The sequence below is a fragment of the Natator depressus genome, chromosome 4 (genome assembly GCF_965152275.1).
Source record: "Natator depressus isolate rNatDep1 chromosome 4, rNatDep2.hap1, whole genome shotgun sequence".
Lineage (NCBI taxonomy): Eukaryota > Metazoa > Chordata > Testudines > Cheloniidae > Natator > Natator depressus.
This window is the reverse complement of record NC_134237.1, coordinates 118,396,184-118,418,755: the sequence shown is the minus strand read 5'-3', so window position 1 is coordinate 118,418,755 and position 22,572 is coordinate 118,396,184. Positions and strand designations below refer to the sequence as shown.

The 22,572-nt window shown below is 42.1% G+C and overlaps 1 protein-coding gene across 1 annotated transcript in view; it reads left to right on the top strand.

The window, feature by feature from the left end:
- The first annotated feature begins 3,535 nt into the window (after window positions 1–3,535).
- The window catches only part of ABLIM2 (actin binding LIM protein family member 2), a 214,243-nt gene continuing 195,206 nt past the window's right edge, over window positions 3,536–22,572 (top strand). Inside the window, exon 1 of the mRNA XM_074951747.1 lies at window positions 3,536–3,688. Coding sequence (XP_074807848.1) covers window positions 3,673–3,688 — 16 coding nt within the window. The 5' untranslated portion in view covers window positions 3,536–3,672. The remainder of the gene's footprint in view (window positions 3,689–22,572) is intronic.

Here is a 22,572-nt window from a genome sequence, read left to right as displayed (position 1 = left end):
GTTCTCCCCTCTGCTTGATGAAGAGCAGGAATTTGAACTTGCATTCTCCAACATGGTAGGGAAGGGTCCTATGATTAGGGGGCTGGGGCATGTGACTTATAAGGAGAGGCTGAGGGAACTGGGATTATTTAGTCTGCAGAAGAGAAGAGTGAGGGGGTATTTGATAGCAGCCTTCAACTACCTGAAGAGGGGTTCCAAAGAGGATGGAACTAGGCTGTTCTCAGTGGTGGAAAATGACAGAACAAGGAGCAAAGGTCTCAAGTGGCAGTGTGGAAGGTCTAGGTTGGATATTAGGAAAAACTATGTCACTAGGAGGGTGATGAAGCACTGGAATGGGTTACCTAAGGAAGTAGTGGAATCTCCATCCTTAGAGGTTTTTAAGGCCCGGCTTGACAAAGCCCTGGCTGGGATGATTTAGTTGGGGTTGGTCCTGCTTTGAGGACTAGATGACCTCCTGAGGTCTCTTGCAACCCTAATCTTCTATGATTCTATCCACTGGGCTATGGGATATCCTAGGCCAGAGGTCTCGTGAAGCTATTATAAGGGAGAGCTCCCTCATCCTCCTGCTGTCATTTTGTGAATGACTCCTAAGCCTGGGGGGAAACATTGAGACCAGAACTATTTGGTGAACTTCTGTCAAATTTGCAAATGGTTTTGGGTTGACCAAAACTTCATTTTTTGGCAAATAAACTATTTATCTGATACTTTTTGTCCAGCCCTAATAGAGAGATTAACTTTTTCCCTGTATGATACTGCCACAGTTGCAACAACAGAGATTCTTGGAGTCCCTTCCCTTTAAACAAAATGTTGTGGATGGTGCAGCCTTCTCTTTGAGGGGCCCTCTGATTTGGCAGTTACTTCCCCCTTCGCCCAAAATAGCTTAAATCTGTTGACCTTTAAGTCATGTTACAAGGTCCATCTTTCTGTATTAGCCATTGAGTGGGGAAGGGAAGGTTAATGTTTAGAGAGACTTTGGTTGGGGGTTGTGAGTTACCCGTTGCTCTTAGCTGGATTATTTTTCTAAATAATAGTCAAAGGATCCTGGAGTAATAGGCACTTTATTGAGAGAGAGAGAGAGAGAGAGAGAGAGAGAGAGAGAGAGAGATTCTTTTGTATGCTCCAGCTTCTGTGTGTGTCTCCAGTAATGCAGAGCCAGCCAAAACCAAATTTAGTACATCTTTGTGTCACTGGAGCAGTGCTGAGCAGCCAGAGTGTAATGCTGAATCTGACCATTTGAATTTTTTGTTATAAAATCTAAATCGTTTTTACTTTAGCATGATGTAGTCTTAATATATTCAATACAGTTAGTTGCAATGAGCTATTAACATGTCTTAGTCACAAATATGAAAGATTAGTCAGCAGGGTTCATCTACTTGTGGGAGAGGTTCTGACCTCCTCCACCTAATATGGAAACTTCACTGCCTGAGATCTCTAACTCAAAGCAGGTGCTGGGTTTCAAGAAGCCACACTAGTTGAGTTGGTAAATAGTGTAAACTTGGTCGTTTTCCTTTACTGTGTTTTTATTACAGAGATGTGAAAGTGGTACATTAAAACAGTAAGAACTCTGCATTTTCTTAGCAGCTTTCATGTGAATATCTCAGAGGTGCACATACATTAACTAACAGAGCCTAGTAGGAAAGGGCTATAGAGAGGGACCACAATATGTGTCACTGGAATGCAGTAGCAGCTGTTTAAACTCTACAAAACATCCGAGGGGGAAAAATTGAAGAACAAACCATGCCCACCTAAAATAAGAGAGGGATTTAGAGCCCAGTTCTGCAATGTGCTGAGTGCCCTCAACTGCCTGAACCGTTCTGTGTGGCTCGAAAGCTTGTCTCTCTCACCAACAGAAGCTGGTCCAATAAAAGATATTACTTCACCTACCTTGTCTCTTTAATCTCCTGGGACATACATAGCTACAACTACATTGCATATGATGAATCCAGTGGGAGTTAAGGATACTTAGCACCTTGTAAGTACAAACACTAGGGGAGACAGAATCTTTTATCAGTTAGAAACTGGAGTGATCAGTGAGTTAACACTACTATTCTACAAAATGTGCAATGGATGTCTGAGGGCTTGCTCCTGGGAGGTGTTGAGCACCCTTAGCTTCCATTGATTTCAGGGCGAGGTAAGGGCACTTAGCACAACACAGGATTTGAGGCCCCTGTTGATCACAAATAAGGGTCAGTACCTGGGTTGTATGAGCTATCCAAAAGATAAATTCTGCTGTTACACAAGTGTCCATGAGTAACTCTACCTAAAAAATGGAGTTACTCTGGAATGATAGTGGTGTAACAGGGAGAAGAATTTGGCTCAGAAGGTAGAATGTTTTGCCTTCCTATTATTTCTCCCCTGTGGTGGTAGTATTTTTTCATTGTTTACATTATAAATGAAGCACCCCTTAACAGTGTATTGAATCTTTCATACAAGCCATGTTCCAAGAGGCTTCTCAGGCTTGCTCTATACTACACTGTTAGGTTGACATGAGCTGCTTTGTGTGCAAGTGTCTTCACTGAAATTTGGCTCCCACTGCTGTAAGTGCCTCTCTATGACAACTGAAAAACACCACCTTCCCCAAGGGATGATAGAGTGGTGGTTGATGTAATGAGGTCGACACCATGTCAGTGTGGCCACTGCATTCCATTGACTATTCCTGCCTTTCAGGAGCTGTCCCACACTAAGAAAACAATTGCTACAAATGTTCCAGGGGAGGACGAGCACTGCCAACATCAAGAGCCAAGTGTGTGCACCCACAAGCGATTGAATAACTGCTGCGGCTGTTTGCCCCCCCTAAGGTAAGTCGACATAATTTTGTAGTGTAGACCTGGCTTCAGACGTGCTGAGCATAAATAAAGAGGACCAGCTTCCCAGCGTTTGGTGTCTGCATCGTTTGCTGAGGTATCAGCCGCTGAAGCAGAAAGAGGGGTGCTCCCTGCATCCCTTCCACTCGCTCCCCTGGAGTTTACAAGATAGGTATTTTTATTTACTAGGCGGGATGCCGGATTAAAGCATGGGGGCTCTTAAACGGTGCTGACCATCGCCGCGGCTGCTTCTCTTAGAGGGTGTGGCCTTGGCAGAGAAGCCCAGTTCCCAGCGCGGCTCGGGTGTGCATCACAGAAGTTGGCATCGCACAGGGCATAAGCCCACCAGCCCGCCAGCTGCCCCACCCGCTCCTTCTTGGGGCTCGCTGGCGCAAAGCATTGCGGGGGATGTAGTCCCTTGCCTCTCCTTAGGCGGCTGCTCTCTGGCGGAGCAGCCTACACTTCCCAGGGTCCCCCCCCGCCCCTCTCCCTCTGCGCCAGAGCTGTCAGAGAGCCGCGGTGGTCACCTGGCCGGGGGGCAGGAGCGGGAGCCGCACGGCGGGGCAGGGCTGCGCTGCGCCGCGCCAGGCTTGCGCCCTGCCTTGCGCCGCGCGCGGGGCGTTTGCGGGGCAGCTGCGGAGCCGGGACGCTGCCGCTTCGAGAACTCGGGGATGCGCCACCAGAGAGCGGGGCGGTGAATGAGGCTGCGCTGCCTGGGGAGGCGGCGGCGGCAGCTCAGGGGCGCTTCTGATGCGCACCGGCGGCAGGTGGCTCGGCCCGCCCCTGGCGCTGCGCGCACCATCCGCCCGGGCCGGAGCGGGGACCTGCGGCTCCCGGGGCGGCTGAGAGCAGCTCGCACGGCCGGACCATGAGCACCGGCACAGGTAGGCGCGCGCCGGGGGGCTGGCGTGCTCGGGGGCTCGCGGGGCAGGGTGGCTCTTGCTGCCAGCGTTTGGCAGAGTTGTCCCATGTTTATGCGAGAGGTAGACGAGCCCTCGGGGTTCTGGGAGTAGCGTGCAAGAGAGGGGGGCATCATGCGGCTAATTTCCTCCCTCCCCCCGCAGCCTGGAGGTTTGAACGCCAGGAGGCTGGGTGGGGGGAAGGGGCGCAGGGCATTAATTGGGGCTGCTTCCAGTCGTTTCATTAAGCTACTAAAAAAAGCTTCTGCCTCGTTTATGTTTTTTAGGCGGAGATTTCCCTCCCTTTCGGCAGGTTCAGTCACGTTACAATGCAGCTTTTCTTCGCGGGGGGTGGGGGGGGAGCTGGTGCTACAAAATATTCCCAACCGATTCCCCCCTCCAAACGTCAAATGCGGGCATCCTCTTGCAAGCCGCCGGGTGAGGCTGGGAGCTTCTGCTGCGTCCAGTGCTGGATGCAAGGCGGGTTGCAGAGCCCAGCCGGCGCTGCGCTTCCTAGCGTGCTGGCAGCCTTGGTGTTCATCCACCCGCCGCCAGCCCTCGTGTGGGGGGCTCGTGAGAACTGAATCCCAGTGGTCTAGGTGCGAATCGAACTTTTTAAGGTGTGGTTTTGCTTTTTTTTGTGGTCACGATTAAAAGCAGGGTCTGTAAACTTTTGGCCAGCAGATACCGCAGTGTTGCTGTGAGAGGAGGGCAGCGCAGCCCCCTGGATAGATGGGCAGTGCGCTCAAACACACACACGCCACTTGTCACAGGCCAGTAATAAGGAGCCAGCCGTACGTGTGTAAAGCCTGCTTGTTGTGAAGAAGAAAAAATCCGTGTCAAAAGAGCGTCCCCGATCCTCCTACATGCAGCTGCTTTCTGCAGCAGAAATATGGGTCAGACCTATTGCTGCAAACTCGCTGCCTACCTCCCCACCCTGCAAGTTGCTGCTGGAAAGTAAACACATATTTGCAAAGGGAAATGTATGGGTTTAAATTCTCAGCCTTTGCAGACCTGGCCCAGACTATGTGGTAGTGCACAAGCTGAAAATAGGAATGTCTTCTTCAGATCCACAGAATTATGTAGAAGTCTGGGTAGCATTCTGTCTCATTCCATGCAATGAAGAAATAAATTGCAATGCATTATATTCACACATGACACCTGTTTAAAATAATATATGCAGCTTCAAATATAGTCAGATATTTGTGTGGAAGAATTTAATTTGGGAGTCTGCTTGAAATGTTATTTTAAAAAGATTAAGCATTCACCTGCTTTGCATGGCACTGAAGTACTGGTTAGTTTGGAGCAGAGTTGATTGCAAAATGTTACACAGCTTTACCAGAAAATGTAGGTTTGCAGGGGGGAAAAAACCTTTAAGAGTTGATTGGGGGTATTTCACTGAGGATAGCAATGACTGCTAAATATACATCTTTCCCCCCACAATAATTATATGTTGAATAGTTACAATTAGATGGTGACTCTGTATGTCAACAGCTGAGTCTAAAGAAGAAGGATGGTGTAGTGGTTAGAGCACATGTCTAGGAGTTGGGTGACCTGAGTTCAAACCGCTTTGGGGAAGTCACTGAGCTACTCTGTACCTCAGTTCCTCATACGTAAATTGTGGATGATTCTTTCCTATAGGGGTATTGTGAAGATAAATGCGTTAAAGAGTGTGAGGTACTATAGGAATGGGGTCAGGTAGGTACCTAAAATTCATAGAGAATACTACGGAATTCAAGGGATGTCTTTCCAGTTATATTAGTTGGTTTTGGATCAAGGGCACAATTTCATCTTTATAATTTTAATATAAATTGAATATAATGATAAACAAGTTTTATATATATACCTACGTGTGTGTATGTGTATACACACACACACACATAACGCTGCAGAAATGTCAGCGGACAGCAGCCTGGTGCAGATTAAATCTCAAAAATGTGTATCCCAGCCATATTGAAACAAACAAATTTCCTTAGTTATATTTAAAAAATCCCCAAACAAAAACAACCCTCCCAAAACTGAGAGAATTTTAAAAAACATTTTTCCCCCTGCATTTCTCTGTCTGGACATGAAAACAAACAAGCAAGCTTATAATCAGTTTCTACTAATAATTACATTTCAAGCCCAGACTTTTCTCCACTGAAGTCAATTGGTTTTTTTTTTACACAGGTATTAATAATAATCATAATCTATTTTTATAGAAGGGGAAAATGCTGCTTAAAGCATCTGCCCCCTAGCCACTACCCTGCTTCACAAAGGGGACAGAGATAAGAGTGGAAACAACTTCCATTGCTTTGTTTGCTCCCCTTGCGCATTTCTACAGGATTAAGGTGCTCAGCAAAGGGGAGTATATGTGCCTTTATGTTATTGGACAATTTGTATGTACCTCTAAACACATCCTTTTGGGTGGATACTACCGAATTTCGTTTCTTCCCTATGTCAAGATGTATTAGCATTGTGTCAAGGCATTTAACTATTGTTCTTTGAAATGCTGGAATAGTTTTGTCACAACCTGTCAGTTGATGTTCATGCTGTGAAATGTAGACAGAATATTTGTTTTGGATAAAGCACATTTATTTGTTGTTACATGTTTTAGAAAAGGGTATGAGATGAAAATTTGTATTGAACAAATTAAGGTTTTTATCACGATTTTTAGAATCCTTTCCATCTTCTGAAGAGCAAATGTTTCTTTCACTGGTATTAGAAACCACATTGGTGCATCCATTTGGGAGACTATCATAATTTCATATTTCAAGTCCTTTTATGTGTAGAGAAGGAATAAAAATCTAAAATGCAACCAAGTTCGCTCCAAGGAAACATGAAAACTGCTGAATTAATTGAGAGGATATGATTCCTGATGTGTAATAAAAAGTATCATTTTAAAAACACTTTATGGATTTTTTTTGTATGGATTTTTCACTATTTAGAAGCTGTTAATTTTAGACTCAAGCACAGTGGTGGCCATTAAACAGTCAATATTTGGTAACATATGTCTCATGAGACGTGTTAAGTATCTGAAACACCATTGTGTGATGCCTGTTGGCAGATGCTGAGGTTTCAGTGGTGACCATCCTGCCTCCCAGGACCTAGTTACTTTTGTTGACAAGATGAAGATGTGGTCAATCTTTATGTATTTTCAGTAGATGAACTAGAGGTGGTTATGTAGTGAAAATCCTGATTTATGGTTTCAGTTGGGGGGGAAGGGAGGGTACAGTTTCATTGGATCTCATTATACACCAAAAGAAAAATTCACCCCTGTGCAGAGCACCAGCTTAAGGCTTATGCATCATTTAACTCTTCAGAATAGGAGGAGGTAAGTAATTCATGCACGAAGTCCTGGCCCATTGCACCAGGGTGAATTTTATCCTATTTGCATGAATTTGGATATTCATGGCTGTAATCAAGAATTCCAAACTTTAGCATGCATTATTTTGTCATCCTCTTGTTGTATTTTTAAAAGTTTTGGCTATGCAATTTGAAAGGCTAAATACCATGTGATGTCGATGACAACACAAATAACAGGTAGCAAGCAGGTAAAGTGAACAGCTCAGAAAACCCACAGACTGAAAATCATTTGGTGCATGCTTCTGAATAATGAAAATAATTAGCAGAAATCGGGATCCATTTACAAACTATTAGCTAATGCCCAATGGGGCTAAATTAGCAATGAATATTATTTGTAATGATTGATTAATTCATGCAGTTCTAATATGGACACAGATTATTTGGGTGTTTTTCTTTGACCATTGTCCGAAAGGTTTGAGAGATTAGAGCTTTCTAAACTCCTGTAAGTATTGCACTTATGCTAAGATGGTCTGGAAGTCATAAAAATGACTTTTAGGGTTTCATCTTTATTTTTTCAGTTTACTTACACTGTTAATTTTGCTCAGTTTACAAGCAAATCTACAAGTTCAGTAGATTTCCCCCCCCCCCACTATGGTTCCCAGCACTGCAAACTCAGCCTGGGATCTGAAAATGAAATTGAGGGTTTTTTTCTGCACCCTACATCCTGCTTAGTAATAAAGTTTCTTGCATGGGAGCTTAGCTGATAACTTTGATGTTGTGTGAAGTCAGATTCTCCACAGCTTATACCACTATGGCTTTGGTTTTGCAATGCTAGCAGCTGTAAAAAACTCATTGGTAAAGTAATTAACTATAACTCAGCTGCAAAGGGTCAAATCGTGCACACTATTTACAGAGCTGTATGAGGCACATTGTTAGCCTTCTTGGATTCTGGTCTCATTCTACCCTAAGGAGATTACTGCACCCCTGGGGCTGCAATAAGCCCTGTAGACTTGCTGCAGAGGGATAGCAAGTACCAGTCTAGAATCCCTTGCATGACACTGTTTCCCATTCAGTCTCCCTGGTTGTGATTCAGCAATACCTTCCCATCTCAGGATGCTGGAGATGCACTGCTTCCTTTGCTCCATATGTGGAAGTTATGAGCTTAGCCATGGCCTCAGCTTATGGGGAAGGGGCAGAGTTGGTCAGTCACAAAGTTGTTTCACAATGGCCCCTAGGGCAGTTACCCCTCTCCACTTGGAATACGGGGTAGGGCTGTATAGTCAGTGAGCCCACACATGATGTGTGACTTCCACTCTACACCGAGGGGCAGGTGTAGATAACCTTCCTGAACGTAGACATTAATCTCTTGGCGACTTCCACCTTTATGTTCTACCCATGATTATTTTCAGACTGGGAGATCCACAAGCTCCTAGGCCAAGATTGTTAAAAATGGGTGTCTAAAATTAGGCTCCTAAATAACTAGCCTGATTTTCAAAGGTGCTGATCAGCCACTATCTCCCACTGAAGTGACTGGGGGCTGCTCATTGTGCAGCACCATTGGAAATCAGGCTAATTATTTAGGTGCTTTTGTATGAATTTGGGTGCCTAACTTTATGTACCCATTTCCTTAAAATCTTGGTCCTAATATCTATAGCTTTTGTGGTATAATAACACAGTAAAATTAATCTGGAAGACCACTGGGTTTTTTTAATGGGTCACATGTCTGTAACAACCATCACCACTCTCCCAAGGCCTTTTGTTAGGTTTTATCTGCAGATGGCATTCAAAATATACCATTTGATCTTTCCTAAAGTGCGTCCCCCCAAAAGAAGTATTGTGACGAGTGGCCCAGTGCTCCTATTCAAGTGAATGTCTTTGAAATACAGTTTCACTACCTTGGGACCCAGTCCTGATTGTTTTGAAGTCAGTAGAAGTTTTGCCATTGACTTCAACAGGAGCAGAATTGGGCCCATGTTCTCTTGGCAGAAGTTATATGTTGAATAGTTTTACTTAAGACAGCTGGAGTTTCCTTTTGAAGTAGAATGATTTCTATGTGAGATTTGCTCCATAAACAGGATTATAATAGACAGCATTCCATACCAAACATGAGACATTTAGTAACAGGCATTAACATTTTAGTTGCAGTTTGTCATGCTTATTTTCTACTCAATAATTTTGCTTTTGTTTTAGTGGGCTAGGGTTCCATGTATAGTCCCGGGGAAATATACAGGTAAACTACCATACACCAAGTTAGCATTATATCCACTAGTAAAACTCAATATGGTTTGGTGTGCTTCCCAGTGTGAATGAAAATTATGTCTACAAAACTATTCTGAAAAGCAATTATGTTGCTGTTCAGTGCCACGTTTTATTTTCTTACTGATGGTCTTCAAGTTAAATGACCTAAGACATGACCCTGGGAGCTTCTCCAGCTCCCACTGACTTCAAAGGCAGTAGGATCAAACCATGACTCCTTTTTAAAATGAAATAATTGGCTAGTTATGTGCTTCATGGAGGAAAAAAAATAGTAGAAGTGATTTGTTCCAAGTTCATATTAATTAGCTGTAAATTTCAGTGAGTGGGAGCAGGCGCAGGATTAGGCTCATGCTGCTAATCCAAAGGTATTTTAGATTACACAAACTTTTTGCTTGAATATTTACTTGATCCCAGATTTATCTGACCTATTTTAAAGTGAAAAATAAATTTCTCAAAGTCTATAAATACATACTATGTAGATTAGTGCAAGTGTCACTTACTGGTCAGTGAGTGTTAGAGCCCCCCACTGGGCCAATCCATGGGGGATATGGGGCTGTCATCTCCTATGTGACAGGCAGGGATACTTACCCCCATCCCTAGCAGGGGCCGTGGTAAACTCTCCGCTGTGGTTTGGACATAGATGGGGCCTGAAACACACTCCCACCTGTAGATTACACAAGTTGTTAATTTTGGAAACATAGTGTTCAAATGTTAAAGACTGCTTCAGGGCCAGTAATTTTGGTCTTGTATGAGTCTTCAGTACAGATTGAAACAAAACATCATAACAGCACTAAAGGTGGTTTAAACGTTCTAATAAATGTTTCCAAAATTGATATTTGCATTAAAATATGCATCTTCTTGATAACACATTGCAGTCTGCCAGGTAAATGTAAGTACAGTAGAACCTCAGAGTCATGAACACCTTGGGAATGGAGGTTGTTCGTAACTCTGAACAAAACATTATGGTGGTTCTTTCAGAAGTTTAAACTGACCATTGACTTAATACAGCTTTGAAACTTTATTATGCAGAAGGAAAATGCTGCCCGTAACCATCTTAACTAAAATGGAACAAGCACAGAAACAGTTTCCTTATCAAATCTTTTTTTTAATTTTCCCTTTATTTTTAGTAGTTTATGTTTAACACAGTGTTTGTTTGTTTTTGTCTCTGCTGCTGCCTGATTGCGTACTTCCTGTTCCAAATGAGGTGTGTGACTGACTGGGCAATTTATAACTCTGGTGTTTCTCACTCTGAGGTTCTACTGTAATTCACAAAACTAAAGAGTCTCATCTTTCTGATTCCATGTTTACAGCCAATTTTTGGATGTGTATATCAAACCCTTCACAAATTTCAGTTCTGAGACTCAGCCCCATCTTCGTTGTGGAAAAACAGTGCTAGTCACTTGGTTGAATAATGTTACCCCTTTTGACCTGAGCAGTTAGCCAAAGTTTCGGACTGTGCAGGTTGTTAGGAGGAGAAATTGATGACAGAGTCAAGCATCTTTGATGCAGTCTTGTTTGTTTACAAGGAATGTACAAAGTCCTGTTTCCCTGAACACAGGAGCAATCCAGCAGAAGGAGCTCAGAGCTCCAGGCCCCTTCGCTCAAAAGCTCCCTCTGTAAGGATTTCTCACATTGCTGGTTCAGCCTGTGTTTGGCTTTCTGCTCCTTCTCTGTCTCTGTTTTTGTGCATTTCTCTTGCTTCTCTCTGACTCTCACACACGTGTACATCTCTGCTAAAAGCCATACCCAGCCAAGTCCTTCTCCCTCATCACTCAAATTCCTGAGCAGCCTCACCTGTGCTTTATTTTGCATGGTGACATGTGCCTATGTTTGGGGGTGTAGGCTGTTATTCTTTCACAAAGGACCTTAAGTGTTTCTTACTGGTATCTTAAATGAAGGGCAGTGATTATATTTCCCCCACACACACCATTTTCAATGAGGTTTAGTCCAACCTATAACAATAGTATGTACTGCTTCACTTTTGCTAAAACATTTCCTTTTCCTTCCCAGAAATATCAATAAATCTGCAAATATAAACAAAAATCTGTTGACACAGTATTATGCTATTGTGAGCCCAATACTGCACTGAATCTGAGCGTTACCCACCCCACAGAAGCTACATTCTCAAGGTCGAAAGTATTAAGGACGTTAATAGTCACTGACCAAAAAAGAGGTCATTGCACCTATTGTATTCCTTGGTGGTGCAGAAGATATACAACAACCCTATTACTCAGCATTTGTTGCAGGGTAAAGGTTTAGCATTCATTCACTGAATCTTCTGGCTTTTTTTAGAGTAATGCCTCACTATTTTCCAGTAATGTGACAGCATTGATTTGTCAAATGTTAGACACAACTGTCGGGTTGAAATACCAAATAGCTTGCTCCATATAACAAATCTGCGACTGCTAATCTTGCATATTTTAATAATGTCCAAGTCTTATGGCTGTTTGTGAACTCTAAAGGTTACACATATGGAAAAGAGGCATCAAGATAAGCCACAAAATTCTTTCATGGCCTCCACCCACTCCGTCCCCACAGTGTTGTCTCCAGGACTCCTCCTCCTCTGTAAATCAGTGTCTGGACCCAGCCTCTGATTTTGTTGTCCTAATTTCATTCTCCCCTCTACAGATTAGTCCAGAAAAGACGCTCATTCCTAAAGGCCTGTAAAACCTAGTCATGTCCTTAAGGAATTATTAACAAAATACCCAATAAACTCAAACACCCCCCCATTAACAAAAATTGTGCAGTTAATAAGATGGCTGTTAACATCATCTGCGTGTGGTCCATTTAGTCTGTAAACTTTTAGGGACATGGATATTGCCTTTCTCTTCATCTGTGAATCTGGTGCGTTATAAACAATAATACTGTTATGTTTCAGAGTAACAGCCGTGTTAGTCTGTATTCGCAAAAAGAAAAGGAGTACTTGTGGCACCTTAGAGACTAACCAATTTATTTGAGCATAAGCTTTCGTGAGCTACAGCTCACTTCATCGGATGCATTTGAGCTTGTGCTCAAATAAATTGGTTAGTCTCTAAGGTGCCACAAGTACTCCTTTTCTTTTTGCGAATACTATTATGTTTATCCCTGAACAAAAAAACCCCTAAGATAGAACTTTCTGTATGGAAATCCCTGCTATACTTTGCAAAATTTGCTGTATTTTGCTACTCTTCTCCCACTAAAACTCTAAAAAGTAAAGTCTGGCCCATAATATGACCAAAAAAAAAATGGTGCACACAAACGAGCAGTAGATGCGAAGGGTTTACTGCTGTAAAATCAATGGAGGAATCCTGGCAAATCTAGATATTCCACCCAAGGAGTTTAGTTTCTTTTCTGGATCCTATCTATGATGCTATTTCATTCCAAATAGAAGTCAAGATTGTATCTAATGTTACCAGTTAGATAAGGGGGGTTAGAGATTTGAAATGTAAACAGAAGCCCCAGGAAAATGCTAATATTTTTATATGGTATAAAAAGTTACATGTACAAGTGTGCGCTATCTGCAACAATGCAGCCCCGCCAAGGAATCTCTGTTTAACATATATTAAAGCTCTCCCCATCAGACCTCAGCCAGCAGCTGTTACTGTCAATTGGGGAGTTGTTTAAAGTGGTATGTGACCTAATGGTCCAAAAAGACAACAAGGGACTCAGTCATTCTAGAAGCACCGACTGGGGCATGTTCTCCTAAATGCAAAAAGGCAATATTTACGTATTTTAAACAAGGCTTTCTAGTACTATATGGACGTGTTATTGCCCCACTCCCCGAGCACCATCCACATTTATAACTATGCGGGAAAGTAGGGGTCCAGGCCAATAAACTGGTTGAGTAGCCACAGAAGCATTCCTCATTCCCAATATCATGGTGACTAAGGATTAGCAGTAAAAGAGAGGTGAAGCCAGGGCTCTGCTGCCTGGTGCTGCATATCTTAAGGGCTTTATTGATCCAACTGAAATCAATGGCCAGCTATCGAACCAGTTGCTGTGTATTTTACAACTCTGATATCTGCAATATCTAACATGGAAAATATTTCTGATAGATTCCAGGCCTGACTAAATAATGCTCCTACTTCTGCAGCCCTCAGTGTGCGTCTGCAATGTGAAAGCTTGGCAATGCTTTATTGGTGCGAAAATCATCCCAGACCTGGGGGCCTGCACACAGGTTCAGTGTACATATTATTTGTTAATTAATTTTGACTTGCTACATTGGTCAATTGGTCAAGACACACTGGTCATCTTTGTTACAAACCCATAGAAATAACTAGATCCAGTCTCTGAAAGATAAAATCTCCATTTTTTGGTCCCTTGCTGGCATCTCCCTCTTGAATAACCATGGGAGCACAGGTCAGCTTTACAGCTTGATATGAGGGTCCCCACTGATTCTGCAATGGAGGAAGTGAATGTCATGCTTAAGAACCCTCTACTGAATGAGGAGATTGCCAGAGTACCTCACTTGAGCTTTACTGCCACCGTTTCTCACACGTTGTTATTCTGTGTATTGTTGGTAGCTCCTATAAAGTTCTGGCTTATGAACCTCTCCCTAATGACTGACAGTTTCATGATTCCAGAGGAACATAGCTGTGGATGGAGGTTGTGGCTGTGGAGAGAGACCTAAGCTCTGTGAGGAAGGGGAGGTAGCTAGGCCCTGTCAAATGAAGGGCATGACATTTCAGATTTGTACCAGGCTCTTTAGCTGCAGGGGAGCCAACACAAAGCAGAGTACCCGGGTAATGTATTCAGAGACCTGTGTTGCTGAGCAGACATTCTTCTGTATTGTGTGTCAGCTGAAGATTTTTCTGGTTATTAGGTTTTGCTCCCAGATAGGAGTTGCAACAATCGAGCGTGGAGGTCACAAATGTGTGGATTCCTGCGTCTGATACAAATGGGGTGCTGTCATTTGGCCATTCGTAAATGAAGAGGGTGTTTTTTATAACTTTTGGTATTTGGGCATCCCAATGCAGGGGAGAATCCAGGAGTCCTTTTCCCTTCCTAGTGCTCATTCATCTCTCTCTCTCTCTCCCATGTTTATTTTCCCCATCGCTGGGGTTCTCAAGCTTTTCATAGTGTGGCTCACATCTCCACCTATTTGCGTTAGTGGAGACCGTTTCCCCTCCCATGGGTGATGAAATGGCATTCTTCTGGCAACTACAGCAGTTGCTTACACAGAAAAGGGATATTGGTAAAGTGTTTAATTTAGGTATAGTTTCTTTTAATTGCAAATGAAAACGAGGAGGAGGAGACAGCAGTATAAGAGCAGCCAGCTATGCGTTGGTCTCAGTTTGTGGTTTGGGAGCCATTACTTATCATATCCACTCTCAGTCCATTCTCTCCCACTTAGCTTCCTTTGGTTCCCTCTCAGCCCCAATACCCCATCACAATACCTGTGGTGCAGGGGAGATGAGCGGAAACACGGACATCAGCTTCCAATCTGGGCCAGTAGTCAACTGCATGCAGCTACAGCTGAGCTGGCCTTGATTCTGTGGGTTGGGTTGAGGTGAGAGCTCACTAGGACACTTCATGGGAGGAGGGGCAGAGGAGCAACCACATTATATGACAGGCCTGGGAGCTGTACATGAGCTCACTCAGTCCGCTGTCAATTTCATCAGCTCTGTTGCTTGATAGTTCCTTCAGCTGCCAGTCTACTGGGGTGTGTAAAACCCAGACAAAACACTGTTTTCTGTTTTGTTTCTAAAGGGGGCGCGGGGAGGGGGAATATGGACAATCCCTGAAAACAGCTTTCAGGGAATCTCAGTGACTCTGTTCATTTATTATAGTGAGATTGTGGTGTTTGTTCACATTGATGCACAGTGGGATGTAGGCAAGTTGGTTAATTTTTTGTGGGGACAGGTAGTAGCATAGGATGAAAACGTTCATGGAAAATATTTTACTGGCTTGGCAAAAAAATGCTATAGGGATGTGTCCATAATAATTTACATGGTTAATATATTTCCATCTACATTGGTACTATTGATCAATTTTGAAGACAGAAAGCTTGTTCTGATCTTACTTATATTAGTGTCAGTCAGGACCCAGCTGAATTCATAAGTTAGACTGGTGCAAAATTGCTGTGACGGACAATGGAATCTGGTGTCAGTGAAAATCAGGGCCAGTTTTTGTTTTAATAAATATATTTCAAATAAACTGTTTGTAATTCTGCAGGCTTCATTAGAGACTTACTATCCCTCATACTAAACGATAGTTGAATTTCAGTGAGAACATAAATGTAATTTTCAAAACAGATGTCTTGTAGCATTTCTTGTCTCTAAAACACAGTTTAATGCATCCGATGAAGTGAGCTGTAGCTCACGAAAGCTTATGCTCAAATACATTTGTTAGTCTCTAAGGTGCCACAAGTCCTCCTTTTCTTTTTTTCAGTTTAAACTCAGTTTATGTTAAGAAAGTCTTGAAAGTTATTTTCAGAACTGTAGTAGTGAACTCACTGATGAAGCACTTAGTAGCTAGTCTTAAATCCTATGATCTCCATAGGGAATGCCTGTTATAATACACTTTGGCAGAGCTTCAGAATTAAGCTTTGACAAGCTAAATTTATCTTGCGCATGTCCAGAGACCCTTGGGGAAACACAAGTGCGAATGATATGGAGGCCAACTTATCCAAGAAATTCAGCTACATGCAAGAAGATTAATTTGACTAATACATGCTTATATTCCTTCAACCTAATGAAGCTCCTCAAAAATTTGATGAAGAGTGACAGCTGAGTTTGATTTAATAGCTATAATGATATAAGTTTACTTTTGAAATAAACATGTCCTGTTTAATGACATTGAAGCTGTTATTCATGTTTGCCTTTGGGCCTGACTCGTTCAAGGAGGTCTGCCTAATATTACCAGTGTGATTCTAAAACAACTTACAGGAACCAATCCTGTAAATCTTTAATACTTGATGTAGTGCTTTCCATCATGAATAATCCCACTGATGTTCATGGGACTACTCACTTCATGATAAACATGAAGTCCCAGCTACAGCAACAAGCTCTGCTTGGGGCAGAGCCCCATTAAAGTCAGTGGAGCTCAGTATGGGGCAAAGGTCTACCCATATAGAACTCATTGCAGGATTGAGACCTAGCGTGATAGCAACTGTTTGCTGAATCAGGCCCCGAACGATTTTATCCCCAGCAAAGGAACCTAATTGCACCTAATTTCAAGCACCTAACTGCATTGTGGGTGATTATTTAAAATATATAAAAAATAAAATCTCTTTACCAATTTTTGATTGGTACTATACATAAATAAATAGGACTTAGTGTAAACCAGTTAAAGTCAATGCTGATAAATAAATAAATAATAACTGTGACAGGGTCGGGCCAGATGGCTATAGGAGAGTAATAGAAGGCAGATATATTAGCCCCAGGCTAAGTAGGTCCCTTTTCCCTGGGTAAGGTAACAGGGACAGTTCCAGAACAATCAGGAACCTTCTGGAGATAATTAAGACAGGCTGATTAGAACACCTGCAACCAATCAAGAAGCTGCTAGAATCAATTAAGGCAGGCTAATCAGGGCACCTGGGTTTTAAAAAGGAGCTCACTTCAGTTTATGGTGTGCGTGTAAGGAGCTGGAAGCAAGAGGCACTAGGAGCTGAGAGTGAGAACGCGGACTGTTGGAGGATTGAGGTGTACAAGCATTATCAGACACCAGGAGGAAGGTCCTATGGTGAGGATAAAGAAGGTGTTGGGAGGAGGCCATGGGGAAGTAGCCCGGGGAGTTGTAGCTGTCGCACAGCTGTTCCAGGAGGCACTCTAGACAGCTGCATTCCACAGGGCCCTGGGCTGGAACCCGGAGTAGAGGGCGGGCCCGGGTTCCCCCCAAATCCTCCCAACTCCTGGTCAGACACAGGAGGAGTCAACCAGGACTGTGTCTTCAGAAAAACGGCCAAGCTGAGGGTTGCCGTGAAGCTCCAAGGCGAGCAAATCCACCAATAAGCGCAAGACCCACCAAGGTAGAGCGGGAACTTTGTCACATAACATAAAATAAATACTAAGATAAATGCAGATAAATCGCAGATAAATCACAGATAAATACGGCCCATTACACCTCAGTATTTTCACCTAGAAACTTGTAAAAATAGCAAATATTTTTGTGAAACTTTATGAAATAATTTTTGCAATTTCATTCCAAATCATTTTTTAGGCTACACATTTTATTTTTTTCTGTGAATTTTTTGCAAAATGGTAACTTCCAAAACTTCTTTATGCATTGAAACATGTAGAAATGCAGGTGTTTCCGTGCAAAAATTTAGCTTTAGCTAAAATTTCAAAAAGTTATATTTTTTTAAGAAGTTGAAAATAGGATCCTTTTAAAATGAAATGAGCCCATTATCATACAAAAGGTCCTGTTTTTAGTTTCAAAAACTGAACTTTTTGAAGTTTTTCACAAAATATGACCAGTTTGGTTGATCCAAACATGTATATCTCAGATTTCAAAGTTTGTTGTATTTTAATGTAACCCACAAACTTATTTCGGATATTACTTTGGACAACATTCTCTTACAGAGATAAGCAAATATTACAATATTTTCCTGTAAATTTCACTGAAAATAACTCATTGCTCAGCAGCAATGCAGCAAATTATTCAGTAGAGTGTATTCTAAATATTTACTGCTGTTTGTGTCATTTAATGTAAACTAAGCTAAAATATGCTGGAAAATTAAGTATTTTAAGTATTCATTTGAGATAGTTGGGTTGTACTTATTCAGCATCAGGAGACTGAAGATAAGGATGGGGTATTTAAAATAAATGCTATGTATGAAAAGCAGAGAAACAGAAGGCTTCAACTCCCATCTAGAGTAAATTCTATATGCTAAATTGGAGTAGACTATAATTAAAAGGACTACTTTAGTGTTCTCAAGTAGTAGTTCTCAATGCATCTGATGAAGTGAGTTGTAGCTCACGAAAGCTTATGCTCAAATAAATTTGTTAGTCTCTAAGGTGCCACAAGTACTCCTTTTCTTTTTTAAAGTAGTAGAGTAACATACTTAACTGTTTGGAGTATACCACATTTTCCACATCAGAATAAAAGAAATATTAGTTCAATGAACTAAGTCATTTCAGTAACTAAGTACTATAACAGTACATTGTATTAGTAGGTGAGAGAACCCAGGGCTTAATAATGGATTGAACAACCCATGTTCTGGGTCGTTAGAGGCTAGATGCATGGAACAGGTGACCTAATATGCAACAGTTACTCTTCACATCTTTTTTTTTTTTCCTTCTGCGTCTAGGTTACTGCAGTGACTGGTGCTGTATAAATACCTTGGTTAGATATTGTAGCTCCTCTAGATGTCTCAAAAAGGGCCATTGTTGTTTAAACAAAACGTGTGTCTGTCATTCTTAGCATGGACTCAAGGTGCTTTAATAGTATCTATAGGGACCTGACAGGAGTTTTTAAAATAATTATGATTTAATTTTATTTGTGCTTTACAAATGGGTATGAAGGCATGCACTCTGCCCCAGAGACCAGGACAATGTGCAATTGAAGAAGGGGAATGGGAGACCGTGCCAATGAGTGGGCAAAATGTAGGACAGGTTTTGGTAGTTGCACAGGTATGACTACAGAAGAACCCCTATGAAAGTAACAGTTTCAAGTTGTCTAGTATGTTCCATGTCTCAACCACCATTTCCTCAAAAGTCTGGGAGAACAGCAAGGCCTTTCAACGTGCCCCGGTCAAGAAGCTCAGAATCTGTCTGACCAAGGGCACAAGAGTATTGCAGAGATGAGGGCCCCTTGCTGAGAATGCCTAGCCAGCAGTCCACTTCATATAAACACGTTGATGTGCCTCAACTGATCTCAACTGCAGGGAGACTTGGTTTCTCAGGACTCAAACCATTTAGAGCCATTCATACTCTCAGAGGACAGGAGTAAGGTAGAAAGGCCTTTTTAGAAGAAGCCTGTTTCAGTGGCAGTGAAAGAAAGGGTGAGTGTGAAGGCTTCACAGAGGAGGGCCAAGAAGGTCATCCATGTATAGGGGGTACACATGGAAAACTATCTGGAGCAAGAGTGTGAGACAGACACAACATTGTAAGCTAGCCTTGAGCCTCAGGAGGAGCAATGGAGCAACATGGGCAGCTGAGAGACAGAGAGAGATCAGAGGGGAATATCAGAGGCAGTTTGTGTAAGGTCTTGACCAGTCGCAGCTGTCAGCATCTTTATTTCCTTTTATTTAGAGTAGAAAATACCTTGGAAACTAACAGAACTAATTCCAGGAGACAGCCCTCTGTAATAAATAACCACTTAAAAGTCTCTCTAAGGTATTCAGTGGGCTGTTAGCTGAACACTGCTTCTGCACTAAAGACAGTACACATAATAAAAGAGATCTGAGTTGCACATACCCAAAACACTGGATACCAGGGGTAAAATCATGCCCCTATTGAAGTCAGTGGGAGTTTCATCATTGATTTCAGAGGTGCCAGGATTTCACCCCCAATATTTTAGGGTATTGAGAATATGAACATCCAATAAATGTTACCATTCAACCTTAGATACTGGTTACATTGCCCAGGACACCATCTTTCCAGCAGTACACTGCATAGAACATAGTAGGACAATATGATTTATTTAGTGGCTGGAGGAAAGCATCAAAACAGTTTAAAACAAGAGCTGAAACATTTTAAAAGCTACACATGACAGACTGTTCTGGCTCAGTGAACTGCAAGCAACGTTCTGCCCATCATTTGCTCATGATGGGGAGAGGCCGACTGTTTTTACCGATATTTATTACATATCTAAACCTAGAAATATTCCAAATTATGCAACACAGAAATTAGAGTAAAAGGGCCAAATTATCACTGGTTTAAAGAGTCACAACTCTATTTAAATCTGCTTATGCTAATAATGAATTTGCCCCTGTGATAGTAGCGCACATTTGGCTTTATTTTCTAGTCTACTTTCATGGGAGCTGGAGGGACTGAATTTCAAATATTGTAGTGGAGAAGCACCAGGACTCCCCTCAGAAGACTAAGTGGGGCTAGGAAGAAGACAAGGATGGAATACAGTGCATAGGTCCATATAGCGCATTATGTAGGTCAATCACTGATTAGGGCACAACATTAGTAGCATATTTTATATCAGAAAAGTTAAAATATTCCAATTAATTATTTTATTGTTGGTACTTGTATTTTTTACAGATTTGTACATTTTTCCTCAAGATTTGTCACTCTCCTATGTAGTGTGAGGACATAAACCTTTGGAAACAGACAGCCTGCTCAACAAGAGAGAGTGAAAAAAGCTGTGGCTGCAGTGTAGAAATAAAGGGCTAGATCCGCCGCTGGGATAAATCAATCCATGGAAATCAATGGTGCTACACCGGACTCACGCCACCGAACAATTTGTTCTTTGACAAACTTTGTATCACATGACCCATATGTGACAGAGCACTGGCTGTAGCACCCTGGTCACTGAGATTACTGCCCCACAGAAAAGGCTGCAGGCTCAACTGGGAGCAACTACCCACTTTCTGCTGGGGGATTATGAACACCTGGGTGGTAATTGCTGGGCTGAATGATACATTAGTAGTAATTAGGAGGAACAGAGGGGGAGAGTTCAGAGGGTGAGGTGGGCAGAAAAGTCTCCTCAGGTAGTATACACGTGTCATGTCTGTTTGCAGGAGAACCAAGGAATACCAGTACATGTGACGAAAGGGAAACAGCCTGGGGGTGTTTATCACCGTGAGGTGACAGAAACAGGCAAGGCAGCGCAGCACACCAGGTAGCTGAAGAAGCACTCTGTGATGCAACACTAATAAGATGACTGTGTCAGAATTGCCTGTTTAAAATCTCAAAAAATCGTCTGTCAGACCACCTCCAAAAATCATGAAAAATCATGAGATTTTAAAAATGTAATAGGTTTGGGGTGTTTTTATTTACCCTCTGGTTTTTGAACTTTTAAGGGGCAGTGGGCGGGGGGGGGTGTCACATTTTCAAGCTTTTCTGTGCAAACATGAGAGCTGGAAACATCGCTTTCATGTAAAAAAATGAGTCTCCTGTGCTTTGGCTAACGAGAGATAGGTGAACTTTAAATAAAACACCAAATATTGCAAGACTCACCATATAATTGTGAGAATTGATAACACTACTGTATTTCAAAGAGTCACAAACTCCTGTTTCAGAGTAACAGCCGTGTTAGTCTGTATTCGCAAAAAGAAAAGGAGTACTTGTGGCACCTTAGAGACTAACCAATTTATTTGAGCATGAGCTTTTGTGAGCTACAGCTCACTTGTTTGTGGAAGAGTTAGACAAGTTTCAAAATTCACCCAGGCTAACAGTGATAGTCAGTTTCCTTGTTGCTTAAATTGTAAGGCATCTACACAGTCTGTCAAGACTGGAAACTGGATATCCATACAGTAATGTACGTGCCTGAGAATCTGACTCATAGGACATGTGGGTGAGTAGGATTGGCATTTACTCATGACAGAGTGTCAGCATGTAACTTTACTAAGATTAGGCTCTGAATGTTGTATATGCAGGATATGTATGTATGTTTACATAGGAGCCCTTCTTTCTGTGAAATTTTATGGACTATCAAGTTCATGCCAATTTACTCCTGGTACTTTATTTGTGGAATTACAGTAAAATCTCTATTGAAAAATAGAAATAGTCAAATTGAACTGTGCTTCTCAACTCTTGACACGCTCCCTGCAGCAAAGAAATTGAAAATTCAAGGGAAAAATGTTTAAGTGGAAATCGGCACGTTTGGTATTTTGTCATGATTGGCAGCACAGCAGGGGCACAAAATAGCTTTTGATCCCTGACAGTATTTGCAACAAAGAAACAAAAACTTAGTTTTATCTACTCAGGCCAACATTTTCCAACATGGTTTCCTAAAATTAGGTGCCTACATGGGGAATCTAGGAGTCTAAAATAAGTCTCTCTCTTCAGAAATGATAACCATTCAGCAGCTCCTGAAATGACTGTCACTCTTGCCAACTGCAGAATCCATCTCTTCAGCTTAGCTTTTCCACAATTTCAGTTATGCCAGTATCCTCACCCCAGGCACATACTATCACCCGTGCTGCTGATGCTACACTATATTTTTAGCGGAATAGCTTGATCAGAGCTAACATAGTTATGTCTCCTCAAACAGGGAATTGCACCCCCAGCTCCAAGTGTAGACATAAGGATTTCTAGGTTCCGAGCCACATGATGGCTTTTAAAGTCCCAGCTAGATCACTGGGTGTGGGGAGCAGAAGTGCACTTTGGCAATGGCTGGACTTAATTCCATGTGTCATGAATTTATCAAACAGATTCAAGACTTTTCCACTTGCCTTTTTATAACAGATAATTAAAAAATCTAATCTCTTGTACAGCTGGCCTGAAAATAAGGCC